The sequence below is a fragment of the Podarcis liolepis genome (assembly GCF_965112155.1).
Source record: "Podarcis liolepis genome assembly, chromosome: 8".
Classification (NCBI taxonomy): Eukaryota; Metazoa; Chordata; class Lepidosauria; order Squamata; family Lacertidae; genus Podarcis; species Podarcis liolepis.
The window spans coordinates 57111616-57131753 of NC_139560.1; the positions used below are offsets into that span (position 1 = coordinate 57111616).

Sequence of the window (20138 nt, forward strand, 5' to 3'; positions counted from 1 at the left end):
CCCACTGCACTGAAGGACTGGGGCTCAGGGTATTACCAATTTGACCTATGGATGGGTTTCCCTTATCTACGAAATACCATCATCTCTGCTTTTCATTGTAAATGATTAGATTGCATAATAAAATGAATGACTAACCAGGCCTGTATCTAATTCTTCATTTCACTGGGATTTAAAATATTTTTGGATTAGGCATATTCATTTGAGTTGCAGAGTTTGGCCTGTGGCTTCACAGTATGGTGAGATGAGTTTCTTAAGATCCTCCATATTAGAAATACTGTTGTGCAGGAAAGGTGGGTCATCTATGGGTGCCTTTACACTTGGAAAACTTTTTTTTGCAATCTGATGCACACTTAACCTGCATGTAAGCCCCACCGAAATTCTGTGGGACTTAGACATACAGTGCAATGCTAAATATCATCTATGGTTGAGCATAGATTGTACTGATATCCTACCTATAACCAAAAGAGCTCTGGTGAGGGAAGAAAAGCCAGATACTGGGGGTTTTTTTGGCTTGATTTTTGTTTACCATAATGTTTATCAGCACAGATTTGGCAGAGCCGTATATTGTTAGACATATATATTTGAAAAACTGCATCCACAAAAATGCATCCTTTAATTCTTGTCCTGAAGTTGTCGAGAATGTTCTGTGTCAGTAGTGTTCAGTTGCAGCGGGGCTGACAGTGGCACTTTAGCCTTGGGACCATGTTACAGAAAGAAAAGGATAAAAATAGGGTCTGTGACACATGGTTCCCATGCTGCCAGCCAGGAACAGTATTCCAGAGCATGCGTGGAAAATATGCACATGTGCATGTGTGTGCGCACATTTTTTCCTAATAATTTGGAATGCTAATTTCCCCCCTTCCTGTTTTTACAGTTAACATGCATATCTGTTTCTTTACCTGCCTGTGTCCAGCTGACAGGGAGCAGAGAGAAGCAGCTCCGTTTCCTTGGTCCAAACTTTGATCTACAGCAACTCTGTAAAATACAACTTCAAATATTTAGCAAGACACAAACTGTTTTGTGTAGATGACCCTTCCGGAGCAAAAGTTGACTCCATTCTGTCTACTTTTATAAAGCTGGTACAGCTACATCCGTCGCATAGCTAATGGAAATAGGTGCATGATCTAAAATTAGGCAAGCGCTGAATATGTCCTTTCAAAATGTTAATCCTTGCATCATGTTTTATTGCCGTGGATGGCATAGTGAGGCTTGGGTGACATAATGTAAACAGCAAATAATGCAATTCAGTTGATGGAATTGAAAAGGAAATGACAGCTTTGGGACAGCAACACCTGTGTTTTTGTATTGGGGGCTAGACCCTACGTTTTGACCCAGGCTGTCCCCTGCACAGTGCGTGTTAGAAGGGGAAATATGGTTTGTGTTTGCAGTAAGAACTGTCCATCACAAAGAGACACAAAATTTTGTTGTGTGTGCGTGTGTGCAGTTTTATTCAACTTGTTTATTTTCCTCTTGTCTGGACCTGACATAAGTGGGTGACTAAGTACACGATACATTTGTCAGCAAACATCTGGCTTGAATAATCACCCTGAGGAATTGCAATATCTGTTTTCCAATTCAAAACAAGCAGAATGAGAGGGAGCGTGGCAACAAACGTCTGAGAAAAATGCGTCCATAAATTGCTGCAGTTTTCTTAGGCAAGAACTTAACAGTTTAACTGCTCAGTATTCTGCACTGCAGTGCAAAGGCAGCAGGAATCCAGGAACAGCTACTGGACTATTCCACAGGACTTCATCACGGGTGCAAAATGCCTTTGCTTCTGTGGTGGAAGCCAGTATTGTGCCGGACATCTGCAGTCATTGGCAACACTGAATTGTTATTGGCAGGAAAAGTCCCATGTAGGACTCAAGAAGGACCAAAGCCTCTTGCCTTATCAGTCATGGTGCCCTAAGGACCCTGGAAAAGACTCCATTCCTTCATGCTGTCATTACATGGTGCTGGTGAAAATATGTTAGGAACTGACTGCCGTGGCAGAACCAAACAGATCAGCCCCACTTGCCTTACCTGAAATTCTGATCAAGTTATTTGTACCATAGGTGTGAAAATCAGGGGCAATATCTGCCTGCTTGTCTTTGGTGGGAGACACATATCAGTTTGGGAGTTGATCGCTGCCATAGGGCAAAGTGGGTTTTCAGTGCCCTGCTTTTTGTGATGTAAGTAGGCCAACTATCAATAGTTGGTGATGTAATTGTGACGTAATGGTGTTGTCTCAATTACTCTGGATTCCACCACAAGCTGCAAAGTGAAGTGAAGCAACGTGATGGTGAGACCTCCAAGTTGTGCCTCAGAGTGTAAAGCTGTTTTTTAAAACCTACCTGTGGATCAGTGCTATAAATCTTGATCAGAAAATGTAACTTTGCATCCTAGAACTGCTGATCACAACTCCAGGCAGCAAATCAGAAGCAAGGTGTTAATGTGCAGTAATAGTTTAGGTCCTGCTACTAGCTTTTGAGTTGAGTTAGCATATATAGACCAAGACACCTGTCTAGAGCGAGACTTGGGTGAAATCTCAGGACTCCTTTTATCCTATAAGTGTAATGCTTGGCTGGGCGCCATGTTCTATGAGGTTTGCAGAAGTTAATTAAACCAATATTGCTTTCATTTCAATCTTTCCCGTAATAAGTTGATGCCTGCTTCCAGATAAGGCGCTGCCCACTTATGCATTGATATGCAAATCATTTTGAGAGGAACAAAGCTATCAAGTCCCATCCATTAGCAGGGTGAAGCTGACAGAAAAATCTGGGACAGACAAAACAGTCTACTTGTAGCTTCCTTGTTTGGCTGCAGTAATGCAAATAAGCTATAAACAAGACACCAGCTCAAGCTACACGCCCTCAATGGGGCATTTTGTATGTACCATCTGAGATTTCTGATGACTTCCCAACAGGGTCAGTCCTACCATTAGCAAAATGAGGTGGCCACATCAGGAGGCAGATGCTGTTGGGTACGGTGTCAGATGTTAAGGACAGAACACGCACACCCTGTCCTGCACCCCGTAAACTACCCTGCTGCCCTTAGGAGTAGGGGAGAGCACTGCTGCTAGTGTTGGAGTAAACGTCCATTGACAGGCTGGTTGGCTTCTGCAGGTGGAATGGATGGGGTGCCATTTTGTCCTTTGCCTTAGGCTGCAAAGTGTCTTGGGCTGGGTCTGCTTCCCGACAGTTCCTCCTGTAGTTGACAAAATAAGTGCCGCTGTGCTAATGAATCCCGACCCTGCCTAGATGAGCAAAGATTCTTCATTACACACTAGTATAACTATTCCCTTCCCTTCCCTTTCCATATTTTATTCTCTTAGCCATCAGTGGTGACTTTTCCTGTGAACCTTTTAACTAACAGAAACAGACATTGCCATGCCATGTTTTGGACACAGGGGAGAGCTGAACCAGTGAGCAGCTTTTCAGTCTTCTTCTATATCTATCGGGTGTACTAAACAAATTTGGCTCGCATTACTTCTGAGGTAGGGCTGGAGGCGCCTAATGTAGTATTTCATAAAAAGGAGCCATGCCCCCCCCCCCGTATCCTATCAGTCCCATGACTTCCAGCACGACAAAAGCCAGCAAATCAGTCAGGAGGCTTTTATTTGGCGATCCTTTCTCAATATCTGCAATCTCCATGCAATAATGTCTTTTCTTTTCTTTTCTTTTTAAATACACCATCAGTGACAAAACACTTCTTGAAAACACTTCAGTGCTTTGAGGCTGGGTCTCACACAGGTTTCAGAAGGTCCACCTAGTTCTTTCTAAAGAACCTACATGCAAAGTCCAGAAAGGGAGAAGCTAATACGATGCCTCCTTGTCTGTTCTGCTAGTATTCTTTGCATGCTTCAGACACAGAATTGTAGTAGTGGCTTGCTTTTCAGCATCCCTCTTTTGTGCGCCAGCTATTTTGTCCTGGCTAGCAAGGACAGTCTGGTGGACTCTGTGCCAGCAGTGGGGCTTCTGAGACCCTTTCCTCTAGAGCAGTCTCAGTGCTTCCCAGCAAGGCACTCCCAGATATTACTTCTGCCCCACATACCAAGCTGTATTCCTACTGAAGGTTTGTTTAAAGGATTTTATCAGATTGAAACAAAAACTATCACTCCTTAACTTTCATTTAGCTTTAACAGCACATTTTGTGACTCCCCTCTCTCTTTTTTTTTGCTAGCTAAGGCATTTCACAAACGTACACGGAAGGAATGCCAATTGTGCCAGATATAATGGGCCTTGCGTGCGGCAGAAGGGCTCCCTTTGGCAGAGTTTTAGTGGTGTGCACATCAGAAGCTCTGCCTGGTGTGCAGCTTGCCAAGAGGTAGCCAGACACTAGCGCAGATTGAACTACTTAACTTGAGGTTTCCCCCCCTTCCCTGCCTCTTCCAATCCGCTGATTTGATTTGTTATATTTCAGCATCTTGTATGTCACCACTACAGAAACTACAGTCTGAACCCCTCCTCCCCTCTCTTCTCTGATGAATCAGGTGTGCCAGAGCAGCAGGAGATGAGCTAAAACTGCTTCTCTTGACATCATTCTGTATATGCTGTGTGCTTGTAGAATATGTATCTTAGGCTTCAGCCTAGGCACGCTATAAAATATCATTCTGCAAATATGCTCACTTATCATAAAGAACTTGGTTGCTCAGGCTCCTTAAATTGTGATGCTCACACAACCTCCTCAGCTATAAGAGCCAGCATGGTTTAGTGGTTAAGAGCGGTGGACTCGTAATCTGGTGAACTGGGTTCGATTCCCTGCTCCTCCACATGCAGCTGCTGGGTGACCTTGGGCCAGTCACACTTCTCTGAAGTCTCTCAGCCTCACTCACCTCACAGAGTGTTTGTTGTGAGGGAGGAAGGGAAAGGAGATTGTTAGCCGCTTTGAGACTCCTTAAAGGAAGTGAAAGGCGGGATATCAAGTCCAAACTCCTCCTCCTCCTCCTCCTATTTGGATTCTCTCTTTCTCCCTTGCCCCCATTTCTGTGTGAGTACCTAGGCATAGTATTTTGCCTCCTAGACATTTGAGGGTGTCTTCTCAACGCCAACACACGATATTGACAGCAAAAGTGATGAAACTTAATCCTCCTGGTTTTCACTCTCCGGCTACCTATTTGCTTTTCCAGAGAAACAGAGACTCTCGTCGTTGCTGTTTTCTGTCGAAAATTGTTCCATGAAATGTATGAATCTGTGCTGCTCAAATCTGTCTGAAGTGCCTTAGGTCATCTACAATAATGATACATTCTCGGAGTGTACCTTTTTATTGTCCCTATATTATGTTACCACAAAAAAGGAGTATGTGTACGTGGGGGGGAGGGGAGGGGGAGGAGAGCTTAACACTTAGCACCTGTCACAAGGTTTCTCCTTAAATTAGACTCCCTTGCATATAAAAATTTAATAGATTCCTTGCAGTTTATGTGTACGGTGCTTATGCAGAGTTCTTTCTGTTCTCCTGCCAGCTACACGGTTACTTAGAAAGTGAACCGCTCACGCTACAGCTGTTCATCGGGACTGCAGACGACCGCCTGCTGAGACCCCATGCCTTCTACCAGGTTCACCGGATCACTGGGAAGACGGTCTCCACAACCAGCCACGAAACGATACTTTCCAACACCAAAGTTTTGGAAATCCCACTTCTTCCCGAAAACAACATGAGAGCAATGTAAGGCACACATCCTCCCAGCACTTTTGGTGCTATGCGTTTTCCTCCTCTGCTTTTTGTCTTCTCCTTTCTCCCCCCCTTTTTAAAACTGAGTGCCAACTGTATGTAACTTACCCGCCCCTGGTACAGAATCCTGTACAATATCTTTCTCATTTGGAAAAACCCCCTAGTTTTTGTATGTGTGCTTTGCTCAGCAGCATTTTAATGCCTCAGTTAAAATTTACAAATATTTATTTAGGACAACTGATTGGTTGAAACTCTAGATAGAAAGCGACAATGTGCTTCTTTGCCATTTAAAATCTGAATATCAGTTACAGTGCCTCAAATATTTCCAGCCTCGGCTCCCGCTTTTAAGTTCCTAACACACCACCACCTTATTCCTGCAGGCTATTCTGCAATAAAGGACCTATTTGAATCTTTCCTACGAAGAAGAAAATAGGAGTGTGTTTGTGTATGTATGTATTTAGGAAAAAATTAGTCCAGGTCCTTTCTGAGGTTGCAGCTAAATGAGGCAAAAGGTTGGGTAAGTTTTTTTCAACTTCTTAATTTTAATTTTCAAAAAAAAGGGAGCCACAGGAGGTTGAAAACTAGAGCAAAGAATGGTTGTACATAGGAGAGAAACTTGGAACAGCTCATTCACGGTTCTTGAAACAATCTGCAAACTGAAATGCAGCTATCCGTCAAAATTCACATTTCTCTGAATTTTGCACTGTGCTTGTCCAACCAAAAATAGGTACGAAATGCATTGCTTAGGGGAAAATGTAAGTAACCAACCATACCAACAGATTGTGGGGGAAGAAAAATGGCTGAATATGAAAAATATATATAGCCAGTTCCCCACCTCCAAGACAGATGGACAAACTTGTCAATTTCATTTTCTCATTTTTTTTCAGTCTTAAATGCAGTTTGTCATATTTCTGGATTAGTTTGAAGTGTTTTTTAAGTCCTTTTTAAAATCTGTCATCATTGTAGTGTACATCTGCCCAAATTATTCTTATGTAGTGTTACCTAATATACACGTTGCTAACAATTTTACCTACCACAATGTACTTTTGCATGTTGTTTTCGTGAATGCTTGCATTGTTATGCACACTTTGCCTCCACAGGAAAAAAAAGGTAGTTAGCAGGAAATGATTTTGAGTGGGGAAAATGATAGGAGGGCAAATAATTGTGCCTTCTGCCAGTCCTTCATTGAAGATTGTAGCCTTTGCAGCTGTTTTTGGTAGTTTAAAAAAGTTGCAGAAAACATGCACACAACTTCATGGCATATATGTTTCAGCCTGAAGCATTTGAACCAGGGATAGCCAATGTAGTGCCTTCCAGATATTGGAGTCTACAACTCCTGCAAGCTGTAGCCAGCATGGTCAGTGGTCAGGGATGATGACCTTAGTAGATAACAACACTTTGTACTGCATTTGTTGTAAAGAACTATTGTTTTGTCCCCCCAAACTGTCAGGCTTAGAGCAGCAGCAGCAGCTGACCAAAGTAGGGCTTATATCTGATATCATGTCATCCCAGGTTAATTTACACTAGCTTAATTTATACCAGGGATGCGGGTGGCACTGTGGGTTAAACCACAGAGCCTAGGACTTGCCAATCAGAAGTTCAGCGGTTTGAATCCCCGCGACGGGGTGAGCTCCTGTTGCTCGGTTCCTGCTTCTGCCAACCTAGCAGTTCGAAACCACGTCAAAGTGCAAGTAGATAAATAGGTACCTCTCCGGTGGGAAGGAAAATGGCATTTCCGTGCGCTTCTCTGGTTCGCCAGAAGCGGCTTAGTCATGCTGGCCACATGACCCGGAAGCTCTATGCCGGCTCCCTCGACCAATAAAGCGAGATGAGCACCGCAAGCCCAGAGTCGGTCACAACTGGACCTAATGGTCAGGGGTCCCTTTACCTTTACCTTTAATTTATGCCAGGTTCTTGTGTATAAGATTGAGCACTAATTCACTGTGGCTACAATCCTGTGCGTGCTCACCTGTGCATATTGGTTACAATGGGACTTAGTTCTTTGTTAATATACATGGGATTGCATTTTGACAGTTTGAAGCAAAAGGCCGGCTTGTATGTGCAAAGCCAAGCCTTTCCTTTGGAGAGTCACACACAAGATAATATGGGATCTCTCTTCTTTTTGAGCAATCCAACTAAGTGAACATGGAGATAAATAACTCTCTCTCTCTCTCTCTCTCTCTCTCTCTCTCTCTCTCTCTCTCTTCTCCCTTGCTGTGCTCCTGCAAGATATCAGACCCTATAATTACAATGATGATTTGATTACTCAGATCTCAGCTAACCTGAAACGCTTAGGTCTTGCTATATCAATCTACATAATGTGTCAGTTTAATTATGTGTAAATATCACAGCTGTTTACTTGAATGCTGAGACTAATCAAATGTTTTTGGTGTCTGCCAAGCCATTTAGATCAATGAGGCAATGCTACACATATATTTATTGTAAGATCTTTCTCAGAAATTACGGTAGATTTATTCCACCGAGACCTGGAAAGAGAGGCTTTAACTGTGAAGCTCCATGATTGGAGAGTTTAATTTGCTGGGGTTTGCCTTATTAACCTGCCCCCCCCAAATTACATTTAAGAAGAGGATTTCATAGATATATATGGCAGGAAAAACCTCAGTCCTATATGGGACACTCAATAGCTGAGTAGAATTAGCAATCAATCAATCAATCAATCAATCAATCAATAAATAAATAAATTGGTGTTTCCCCTGCAGTTTGCCTTTTACAAGCATACAGTAAAAGTTTATTACAATATATCAGGGATATAGTATTGTTCTAATGGACTTTAGAATGGTATGTGTTTTAGGTCCCGTCCCAGTCATTTTGGGGCTTTGTAAGGGTTTTATCAATACTGTGCTGAATCCGGCAAAAGAGGGCCAATGCCAGCTTCCTTGCATGGTCTTGAGATGTGTAACATCTCTGGTTTGCTTGCAACACAGGAACAACATTGGGGATTATGATGTCTGGCTCTGTGTCTAATTGGACATACTTGCCTGCCACCACAGCAGCTCATCTCATAGAATTCCACCCACCCACCGAAAACCAAGACAGAGACAGCTCTGACCATTTTTGATATTTTATAGCAGGAGAGTTGTGCCAAATTCTAGTTGAAAATGTATGTGGAAACTGGCTTTCTTCCACTGAAGTCGGTGGCATGCAATCAATTTATACAAATGGAGCATATGGCCAGCCCTCTTCCCACTTTACTGAAGTAAATTTACTCCTTTCTTGTCTTTGGCAAGCACGTAGCATATTAGTCTTCCCCATAACTCGCGTCATAATGACAAACATAATGGCAGTTTGTTTATGCAGATTGCATGCTCCTTTTCTTGGTGCTAAAACTAAACAAAAGGGAGCAAGTTTTACCTGTTGAATTTTTGTGTGTCATGTAATAGTAGTAGTAGTAGTAGTAGTAGTAGTAGTAGTAGTAGTAGTAGTAAGGGCTGGTTGAGATATAAAGCCAAACCATTGGTTTGCATGATGAGAGCAAGCCTTCAGGAAGCCTTGGGGCCAACACACTCCTTCTTCATCTTCTGGAGCCAGATACTTCCCTCCTTCTTTCCTAGTCTGAGGTAAACCATAGTTTGTTGCTTCACCCAAACTCTCAAAACCAGGGCTGGAAGCCAAGTTCAAACTATGTCTGTCTATCTTGGATTGGAAGACAAACACCCCCAAACCAGGAAAGAAATTGTTGTAAAGGGGAGGTGGAAATGTGCAATGTAGAGCATCTAGAAGACTAATTTTCATGGCATCTAATCATATTCTGTCTGAATCAGCCCAAAGCCCCAGAGATAGAAAGATAATAAAAGAGGTGAAGTTGCTCTAATTTTACAAACTTATTTTATATCCTCCATTATAATAAAGACTGGTTGAGTGGATCTCTGAGCCAGAGTCTATAAATTTTCATGACAGTATTATATCCATAGTTATAATAAATTTTAATCAAACATTCCACTCAAGGTTTTTGTATATATATGTGTGTGTGTGTGTGTGTGTGTGTGTGTGTGTGTGTGTTTGACATCTATAAGGCTTGCTTATGTCTGTGAGCTGAGAACCTCACACTTAATATGGGCTTAACAATGGGATCAGGGTGAAGAAAAGCTATTCCCATTATTGTACTTTGCATTTAAGTCCTAATTCTGCAAATCATGTTTACAGTGAGGAAGAAAAATACTAACATACTCAGTGTAAAGCAAATGTCTAACTCAGGGATCTAAATTCCAGCATTAAGTCCCATTCATTTCCCTTAGTACGTTTTGCTGAAGATGATACTCCAGAGTAAATGATGTTGGAGATTTTTCATCACCTCCCCCACCCCCAAGATTTCATTTCTTTAAGATTTTCTTCAAAGCAAGATTGCTGTTAGCTGACTCTTCAAAAATATAGTACATTTACCTATCAAGGGGTCCATTAGTACCATGTGATGTGAGTGTTGTTGGCTCTCCATTCTGATATTCCTGCCCTTCCCACCTTTCTCCTCTCCTTTTTTTTTTCATTCTTGCTATTTTCCTTCTAGGAAAATCCTTTGGAATTACGACTTCTGTTCTTAGATTCCATGGATTTTGAAATTATATCCACTTGAGAGCTAGTGCTTCCTTGGAGCCAGGGATGGGGCAGTCAGGCACTCTGGAGAGCCCCTCAAGAGGCAGGAGGGTGGCGGCGGCTGGGGAGAGCAAGTGGAGGGCTGGGGCAAGTGGGGAAAGGGCTAATCAACTGCTGTGACCACCACCTGAGGCAATTAACTCAGTTTAACTAATGCAGCAGTCGCCAACCTTTTAAAACTAATGTCTGAGAGAGTGCTGTGGGTGCCAGTCACAACATGGCTGCCATGGGGGCATGGCATAACACAAAGTTACAGTGCTGTCATGGTGAAGCTTTACCCATAATTGTATCTCCATACTAGAAAAGGCTTAAACTGTTGAATTGCTGCCTGCCATACAGCTGCTAAAGGCTGAGTAACCCTGTTTTCCCCTAGTGCCAATCCTAAACTAGAACCTAGGCTGCCATCCCATACTCACTTACCTAGGAGAAAGCCCCATTAAATACAAAGAGACTTACTTCTAAGTAGACATGTATGCCACTGTACTTTAAGTTAAGTATATAGTGAATTCTTAAGGGGTGCCTGAACACAGCAGAAGTCATCACTGAGCCTCTTTGCAAAGTTTCCAGATTTTGCATTTGCCATTTTTGGGAGAAGCAATGGCTGTTTATAGTGGTACGATACTGCTTTAAAGCTGTAGTGCAGATGGGGCCTTAGAAAGGGAACAGCACATTTTGCTGCATAACTTTCTACCTAGAGGCTTCATTTTTCAAAATGAGAGCTCAGAGTCTGGGGCTCCTACCTAATGGACAGCTTTTGGACTCGCTTTCTGGTACATATCAGTTTAGTGGTTTGGGAGCCTTTCCACAAAAAGGGAAACACTCTATCAGCTGCTGATTTAAACATCAATAGGAGTTTCCTGTTTTCACCTGAGAAATGTTGGAAGGGATAGAATAGGACATTCCTATTTTCACTGGAGAAATGTTGGAGAGGATGTAACATTTCTTTTTCAAAATGGCACCTGGTTTAAACTTTATCCATAAATCTTAATCCTGAAGCTGTTTTTCTTTTCTTTTCTTACCCAATTGCTCAAAATTCCCCTACCCTTAAATAATTTTCAACATAACGGCCGTCCACTGGTGTCAGAGCAAGGAGTTACAGCATTAAGAGAACCATTCAGTAATAAATATTCGTGGAATGAAGTTTCAAAAACATCTCAGGATTCTTAACTGCAGTGCTAGGGACAGTATATTCCTGTTTGTCAGAGAAATGCCAGGAAGATTAATGATGTGGGTCCAACCCTGTTGACATCGATCATAGGGTTTTTGTTAGTCCCTGGAGCTGGAGCCAAAACCCCCAGATCTCCACTGAGTTACTTCCAGAAGGTGAATGGAAGTGGGAAAAGAGCCCCATGATCCTTTCTGTGATGTCCAAATGTCCCATAAAAGGGAAGGGATATCAGGTAGCGGTTGCCTAGCAACTCTGTAGGCCTCATGCTGCCATGTGGCGAATTAGCAAGCAGTGCTAAGATAAGAGTGGGGCCAATGGGCAACTCATGTTAGCTCCTTTCCAGAGGCGGCACTCTTGATAGTTTGGATAACTGATTTCTGGATTGATCCAAGGGTGGATTAAGCTATTGGGTAAGGACTTCCCGAGGGATTTTAATTCTGTGAATGGGAACTATGTGGTACTTTTTCCTCAGTGAGACTATAATTCCCCTCCCACCCCTCAAAAAAATAATAATAAGTTGTTCTGGAAGCTTATGAAGGCTGGTTTTAAAGTTTGTTTTTTATTTGTTTATATTTGGACAGCATTGACTGTGCTGGAATACTGAAACTCAGAAATTCAGATATAGAGCTGAGGAAAGGAGAAACTGACATTGGAAGGAAGAATACACGGGTTCGACTGGTCTTCCGCGTTCATATCCCCCAACCTAATGGGAGAACCCTTTCTCTACAAGTGGCATCCAACCCAATTGAATGCTGTGAGTATAATCTCTCTCTCTCTCTCTCTCTCTCTCTCTCCCTCTCTCTGTGTGTGTGTGTGTGTGTTCATGTGCATGCTCAGCATCAATATGTTCTGCTTTGTCTGTTCCATCCTTAAAATTCAGCCAGGACAAAGCATATTTCAGCCATTGCATCACTGAAACCAAAATTAAAATTATTTCCAGCAGAAATTGGCATATCTTGATTTAGGTAGGCTTGCTAGAAGGATCATGGTTTGAATATCAGGACGAAATCCTTCAGACCTCTGTGTATGTGTTTGTGCGTTCACAGTATTTGATTTGTACTTATAATAACGGTGCTTATTTCTCAATCTCATCAGCTCAAAGATCTGCTCAGGAGCTGCCTTTGGTAGAGAAGCAAAGTGCTGATAGTTATCATGTGATGGGTGGAAAGAAAATGATACTGAACGGACACAACTTTCTTCAAGACTCCAAAGTCATATTTGTGGAGAAAGCTCCAGGTATTTAAAACACTGGCCTACAGATGAGTGCAGATCTGTGTTTGTGTGTTGCTGGTTGTATGTCATGACAAGTAAAAGTTACACATGCCCCTATCCATTATTTTTTAAAATGCAGACAGTTTTAGAAGTATGGAACCTGCAACTCTCTGGACGAGGCCTGATGCCTGGCTCCTATCAGCTGCAGCCAGTGCTCAGGGATAATAGGAGTTCTTAGTCCAACACCTCTAGGGTCACAGGCATCACACTACTGTTTTAGAGGCGGCACTAATAGCCTGAACCTAAACATGTTTGGAAGTAAGCCCCACTGACTTCAGTGGGAAAGCCTAAAAATACTATCCTTTCTTAAATGCATTAAAAAAAACCTAGAACCTAGTGAAAGAAGCAAACATGTGTTTGCAACTAACATGCACACATCAGGATGTGTACCTACACATAACATTTGGAGATTCATCTTCTCTACTTCCATAATTTACATATCAGGGAAAGCACTCTGTGCTTGCATCTAAATGAACACTTGAATCCAAAGGGGTGCTGGCAGAAGGAGATGGGCCACCTCATCCCTTGCAACTGGCTCATGGAAGGATTTGGAACTCCTTCTCTTCCATTATGGACCACCCTATTAATGAGGAGAGGCATTTTTTAGGGGAACTGATGAGGAAGGAAGAGATAGATTCACCAGCATCTGCCCAGCCTTTTGTTCACTGTGTGAATTCCAAAGTGTTAGTTGTGTGAGTCTGTTGGAAACAAAAACAACAACTGAGTCCTCTAGGACTTTAAAGACCTCAACTGCATCCACACAGCAGTTTATTCCATTTCCCCCAACATTTTCCTTACTGTTAATTTCCATGTATTAAATTTCAGCTTTCACACAATGTGGAAGCTACTTCTGGAATTTCAGTGAAAGATAGCTCAAGCTTAATGCTTGTCTCTGCATCATTTGAAAATGTATTCCCCCCCCCATAAGCAAATAACGCAGGAGTGAGCACTTTGTTTAAAAACTGAAATGAATTAAACGTAATTAAATGGACATTTGGTGCTTCTGTGGGAGGTGGGTGGGATTGTGCAGGGTCTGTGGGGAAGAAAGTTGCAATTTTTGGCATCAGGTTTGGATCCATTTATTCTCTTGTGTAGAGACTGACCTGCTTGTCCTATATAAACAGATCATTGTTTCACGTAATGGCATATATGGTATTGCAGGGTGTATAGAGAAATAAGCCCCTGGCTATTCTGATTAGATCCTGTAATATTCTTCTTACCAGTGCAGTTAGGAAGTAGGGTTTGCTCTATGGCTACCTGCAGAAGCTAGTGATGTATGAAGGAGAAATTCAGATACCACTTGTTGATCTCCCATGCTATATCTGCTTTGGCCCTTAGCCTATATTGTTAAAACAATAATGACCTTCTACTGATGAAACCTTTCTCAATGATGGGCGCCAGTGCAAATGATGTAATTGCACATAATGTTTATAACAACTGCTGGACAGAGCTCTACAATCTGTAAAGGAGCTTCTGATGGTGTGTGGCTGATTTTATTATGTCCTAGTCAGAGGGAGTGTTATAGTTTCTTTCACAGATGATTTATTTCAATTCCCATTTTTTAAAACGAGGATTTGGGGTTTCTTGCTTCATTTATGTTTTTCATTTCATCCCCCCCCCCCTCATTATTTTAATAATTAGTTGGCAAGGCGCACTACTGACAGCAAGCAAGCATTGGAAAACATTTCTCGTGGCGCACCGGGGAATTACATTCTCATTGTTGTAGTAAATGTAAGGGGTGTGCGAAAGCTTTGTAAATTTAAGTAGGTGCTCATCTAGGAAGACCAGCGCTGATCAAAACATGTCTGACAGCTGTGCGAAGACCAGGAACGAAATAAAACATATTACCATTGAAGAAGCCCACTTTTGTTGTCTGTCCTTTTATAACCTGTACTTCCTCTTCCTCTTCCGAGGTGCTGTAGAGTCAACTCTATATTAAGCTGCAAATGGCTGAGGGGATGAGGGAACATCTTTCTGGATCTCCCATTTTATTTCAAACCACTGGTGGGACTGGGGGTTAAGTAAATATAATTCAGAGTAAACCTGAGATCACAAGTGAGGCTAGAATAGATAGGGAGCTGAAGGCAGGGTCAGTGAAGGCGAGAGCAAAGGAGGAGTAGCGTTCCTTTTTAAATGCCTTCTTGTTTTAGAAAAGGTTTCCGTGGTGCTGGCACAAACGAGACATTCCACAGCTGCTTGCTGAAACCCCCTGAAATTTAAGCTGTCTCCTGAAATTCTCGCACTTAACGTCTCCCAGCCGTTCAAACGGAGGCTTTGATGGTCATGGCCGTTTAACCCTCGACATTCACCGAGTTCCAAAGAGGTTGCTGTTTCGCTCTGCAATCTTCTGACTGTCCCTAACAGCACAATGCGCTTTTGCTGAGTAAGGCAGTCTCTGGCAACTGTCGCATCCAACTGCAGTACAGTTACCGAGATGCAAACTGACCGGGTCAGTCAAATGCCCTCTCGTAGACTCCCTTGCTGTCTTCCACGTGATCAATGCTGGGAGAAGTGAATAAAATACATAAAGTGGGTGCCTTCAAACTAGAAATCCAGCGGAGTGGGTTGCATGGAGAAGAGCAGGAAGGGAGAGCTTTAGGTGTGACCTATTTTAGAACTGGCCATTAAATTCTGGATTCTGTGATTTCTTTGCCATCATGCCTCTGGGAGAATGTACTCAACGTGTCTTTGAGTTTGTGCAATACATATATTTAACTTGGCCAGAATAGTTAGTGTTAACTTTTAAGACATTGACATCTTTTGGAAGAGTTGTCCTACGAAGAACTGCATTATTGCTCTTGAAACTCTCTCTCCACTGAATGCTGTGAAAGAGATCTCCCGTAATAAAGTAGTGAGATAAATCGTGTCCTCACTAAAAGAGGGCACGTGTTGCGGTGAGACCTGGAGACTGGCCTCCTGGTTGTGGGTGGGTTAATTGGATAGCCACAACACCAGTTTGGTAGGTCCCTCATTGCTGGGTTTAATCTGGCCAATGGGGTGCAGTCTAAACGGATCAAGGGACCTATATATACCTATGCACGTGACCCAGAGCTTCCTCTTATGGGTCCTGCATCTGAACACCCACCCACCTCTCCCTACTTTTAGGGCATTTTTGCGATTGACCTTGCTATGCCGTCGTGTGTCATCTGTCGTTGGGACACGGGCACGGCAGGAATTTTCCCCACTTGACTGATTGGCTGTTGCCATTTGGGTTTTGCCTGCCGCATAGCAAATCGTCACAACTTGTAAGATTGCAGATAGGCACTGGTTCAGGTGATAGGGATGGGAGAACGGTCTCACCATCCCTATATGAAGGGCATTCCATTAAAGGAATCCAGGGACTCAACTTGGTTTGGTCAACCCCTGAGAGGGGGTTGTGCCCGTGCCTGAGTCCAGGGGAGCATCTGGGGTGTAAATAGAGTCTGTTCTTGGGCTTTTCACCTACCTCAGGTGTTCATCCTTGGCTGACCTATGCTGGTGCCCTGGGTCAGTGCTACCTGCAAGGGTGCAGGGAGCTAGTCAAACTAGAGCATATGCAACCACTCACTTTTCTGTAATCAATAAGGTTTTGGCCTAAATTCTGCCAAAACTAATATTTGAGTCAAATGTGTGTTTATTTAGGGGGGAAGTCTCTGGGTCTGAACGCGCAAATTGAAAAACTGTACAAAACTACACTTTCTGTGCAATCAGAAGTTGGTGGCAGTCAAAGTAAGTACTGAACTATTAGGACATTTTGAATTCAAGATTAAAGCTTTAAAATGGAGCCGGCATCCTTTTTTTAAAAAAAAAATGAAAACCTGTGACTGGGTGTGTTGGATACACTTTAATGTTGATTTTCAGTGTGAAAAAATATAGCTGGATGCGCAAAACAGTAAACTGTTGACAAAAAAATAAACATTGGAAGCAGACCAGGAGAAAAGAATCCAGGCAGTTTTAAGAGAACACACACTACAATAAAAACATGTGATCTGAAGTCCACATATGGGGGAACTGGGGCTTCCCATTCTGACCAGGAGCATAAGAACTTACTGTCAGGCAATGTAGTGGCTATATAATGTTACTAGTATTGCAATTGTATGCATGTCTACACAAGATTAGGTTTCAGTAGGACTTACTCTCTGGTAAGTATGTATAGGATTGCAGTCTAAAGGAAGTATTAGAATTTAATGCATGCCTTTTAACATTGTAAATGGTTGACAACTCTATGCGTACTGAGCAATTTCTTCTTTTACCAGTGTAGCTGATGGCATGGCTAATGGCAATGTAATATTATATTGTTGCATGCCACTCCTATCTACGAGCCACGTATGGTGCCAGGGGGTTCCAGGTTTCCTCGGAACAAAGGACAGCAGAGATTGTGGTGTCTTTATGATATATGGTTTATACACATACACAACTTGAGCCTACAATGGAGGGCCTCGGAGCATTCACACTCCAAGAGGGTCTTGCTTCTTCCATAGCCACAGCCTTGGATTCCAGCAGAAATCAAGCAATGGCTCTGTCTCTCAGCTGCCCAGCCTGCAGCCAGCTTCTTGATCACATAACTCAAACTCACACTCCCAACTCTGGCCTTTGTCTTTCCAACTACCAGCAAGTTGGGGGAGAGGACAGGCCCATTTGCTATCTGACACAGAACCGCTTCCTTTGTTACCTTAATGGCTTGGGTTTAGAGGGCCATTATCTCACCCGGAAGCTAGCAGGACTATTCCAGGAACTGAATCTATGCTGGATTCAGAAATGAGAAGGGGGCTTGGGCATACAACCTACCTCTCTCAAACTCATAACACTATATCAGAGAATGTATCCATATATTTATATATCTGTATATTATTTTGACATTCTGCACCGAGTTACCAAAACTGTGACCCATCCCTAAGGACAAACTCAAAGGCTTTAATAAGGTCTATGTTAATTAATGTGATCTATAAATATAATAGCATTTGCTTATGCAAAGCATTCCAATATATTAATTCACTGAATGTTGTGAACTCTGCCTCCCTATAAGGGCTAGCTTTCAGTTGCTAGGATCTGGAGAAATAGCATTGTCCTTGCATGGGAACGGCGGGAGAAGAGGCACTGTTGGCCTATCTTAACAATGACTCATATGAAAGGGAAACCCTGAAGAATCATCAAGTCCGTTCTTGAACTTCAAGCCAGAAACAGAGCTGTGGTCTCAACTTAACTCCCTCTTCAATGCTTTTAAAAAAAGAAGTATGAGAAGATGTATGAGACGTTAGCCTCACCTACAGTGCTCTGTGTCTGTGTTTCTTAATGCTGAAAGGAAAAGCTAGGTGGGAGGATATTATTAGCTGCTTAGCATACTTATCTAAATAGCTTGTTGGGGGAGAAACATTGTGCAAAGACCTTTTCTGAAAGCAGAGTTATTCTTTATGCAGTAGTGAGAGCCAGGATTGAGATTGCTCTCCTTTCAAGAGCCATAGCATGCTGTCTTCAGAAGTGTACTGTAATTTCCTCAGGCATTTTATAAGGCTGTTTTTTAAAAAATAAAGTGTTGAAGTAAGCCCTTACTTCAGGGGCTTTTTTGTCAATAAATTATTGCTTGCACATCCAGCTATATTCTCCAGAAGTGAAAGTCAATATTAAATGTGTATCCAAGACACTCAGTCACACAGTTATTAAAAAAAGAAGAAGATGTCAGCTATATTTTACAGGTTCAGCCTTCTTAAATTCAAGATTTCCTTGTAGCAGTGAGTCCAGTACTTCCTTTGGCTGCTGCAAACTCCTCTTTGCACAGAAAGAGTTGTGGTTTGGGACCGTCTTTCGATTTATCTTGCTTTTTCAATTTGGGTTAGCATTCAATAAAGAGAGTTTGAGAAGCAGTAATAAGAGTCCTTTTTCGGGAGAAATCTTCAACGTCTTCAGACTTAACATTAACTACACTGGCCAATGTGTGTGTGCGGCGCGAGCTCAAAGGAATGTTGACTACATTCTTCCTGAAGTATGTGACATGTGTTTAAAGAAATGGCAGAATTCATAATTAATCACTAAAATAATTTGGTAAGATGCTTTGTCAAATGTATAAACTGTAGTTTGCTCGTAGGTGACCCTGTCAATCCAATTTACGGAATCTTAGTTGAGAAAAATGGCAGACATCGTTTCAAAAGCCATCTCAGGGATGCCTGAGGGATGCCTTTTGAGAATCATGCTTCCTATGATGGTCAAGGCCTATATAGGGCTCACCTGTGTGGTATCCGTGAACATACATGCAGCTGCAGAGTTCTTCCCTGGAACCCAATAAATCTCCTTCCTGCTTAGACTTCCAAGAAGCATTCTATTGTAGCCAATATAATTGGTTTGAGTGTACAATTGGTGTGTGCAGTGCCCAGGACAGTTAATCCAGTTTGCAGATGTGCCAGCAGACCCCAAGGCTGGAGATCCCTGGCTTTATAACATCCCTGTTTAAGCACTTCCATGTTTGTTCAGGGTATCTTCAAGATGATCTGACACAATCAGTGTGCATACCACCAAACACATGATAAGCTTGGCATTGCTTGGCTCACCTTTTGTTGCACGCAATGTGATGGGTAAAGGATAACCATCACAGTGACAGAACACATTGCACTAATCAAGTGACGTCTATAATCACATGCACAATTATATTAATTTGCCCTCAGGATATAATCATAAGTTTCTTGCAAACAGACATTTTGTTAAATAATGTTTTATTTGGAAGAAGCACCAATTTCAATTCTTCCTTGCTCTTCCGTATGAGTTTTTGATGGGATATGAGTTAATTTTGTTGTTGTTTTTCTTAATTTTTGGGGGGGATAGGAATTCTGCTGGGGGAAAGAACTGTATTGAGAATCATATTCCTGGTAGTTTCCCATGGAGAATGTTTCTACATTTGCTTTTAGCAAGCAACATAGCCTGCTTTATATTTTCTGGAAGCGTTTGTATTTAATCCCATGAGTTTTCATAGAAAAGCAGGGTAGTTAGGTGCAGGAAGGTTGCCACTTCTATATTACATTCCTAGAACGTGGAAGGCTTTAATGCATCTTGTAATGTACAGAATAAGAAGTCGTCACTGAGTTTGGGCAGTTTAAACTATTCACATAGCACTGTAGTTTAGCTGAATTATATCACTTGCATTTTTAAAAGAATTGTCCGGGGGGATCAGGAGAATCTTCAGGAAAAAGATTACTAGAAGTGGGGCAGGGATTGGTCCTGAAACAGACACGTCCCTCAGATACTTTAAGGACCTTTGGGTGTGAGCTCTGCTTCTGTAGACATTTCGTTTTGCACTGCAGCATTTGAAGGCTCAAGGTTTGGCGTCTGTTCCGATGAGATGAGACGTGGAGACTAGTGAGCAGACTTTTGGCTGAACTCCATTTGGTAAAAGATCTTACATTCTCCGAGATCTTTCCATTGGTCTTTCCATTGCCAGCAGCAGTCGCAGTTTGAGGGGCAAGTGGCCAGAAAA

The 20138-nt window shown here is 42.3% G+C and overlaps 1 protein-coding gene across 4 annotated transcripts in view; it reads left to right on the forward strand.

Moving 5' to 3' along the window:
* Nucleotides 1-20138, forward strand: part of NFATC1 (nuclear factor of activated T cells 1) — a 135679-nt gene that overhangs the window by 55839 nt on the left and 59702 nt on the right. For all 4 annotated transcript variants that reach the window (XM_083518642.1, XM_083518640.1, XM_083518639.1 and 1 more), the window contains exons 4-6: nucleotides 5441-5643; nucleotides 12007-12179; nucleotides 12521-12661. In XM_083518642.1, coding sequence (XP_083374768.1) covers nucleotides 5441-5643; nucleotides 12007-12179; nucleotides 12521-12661 — 517 coding nt within the window. The remainder of the gene's footprint in view (nucleotides 1-5440; nucleotides 5644-12006; nucleotides 12180-12520; nucleotides 12662-20138) is intronic.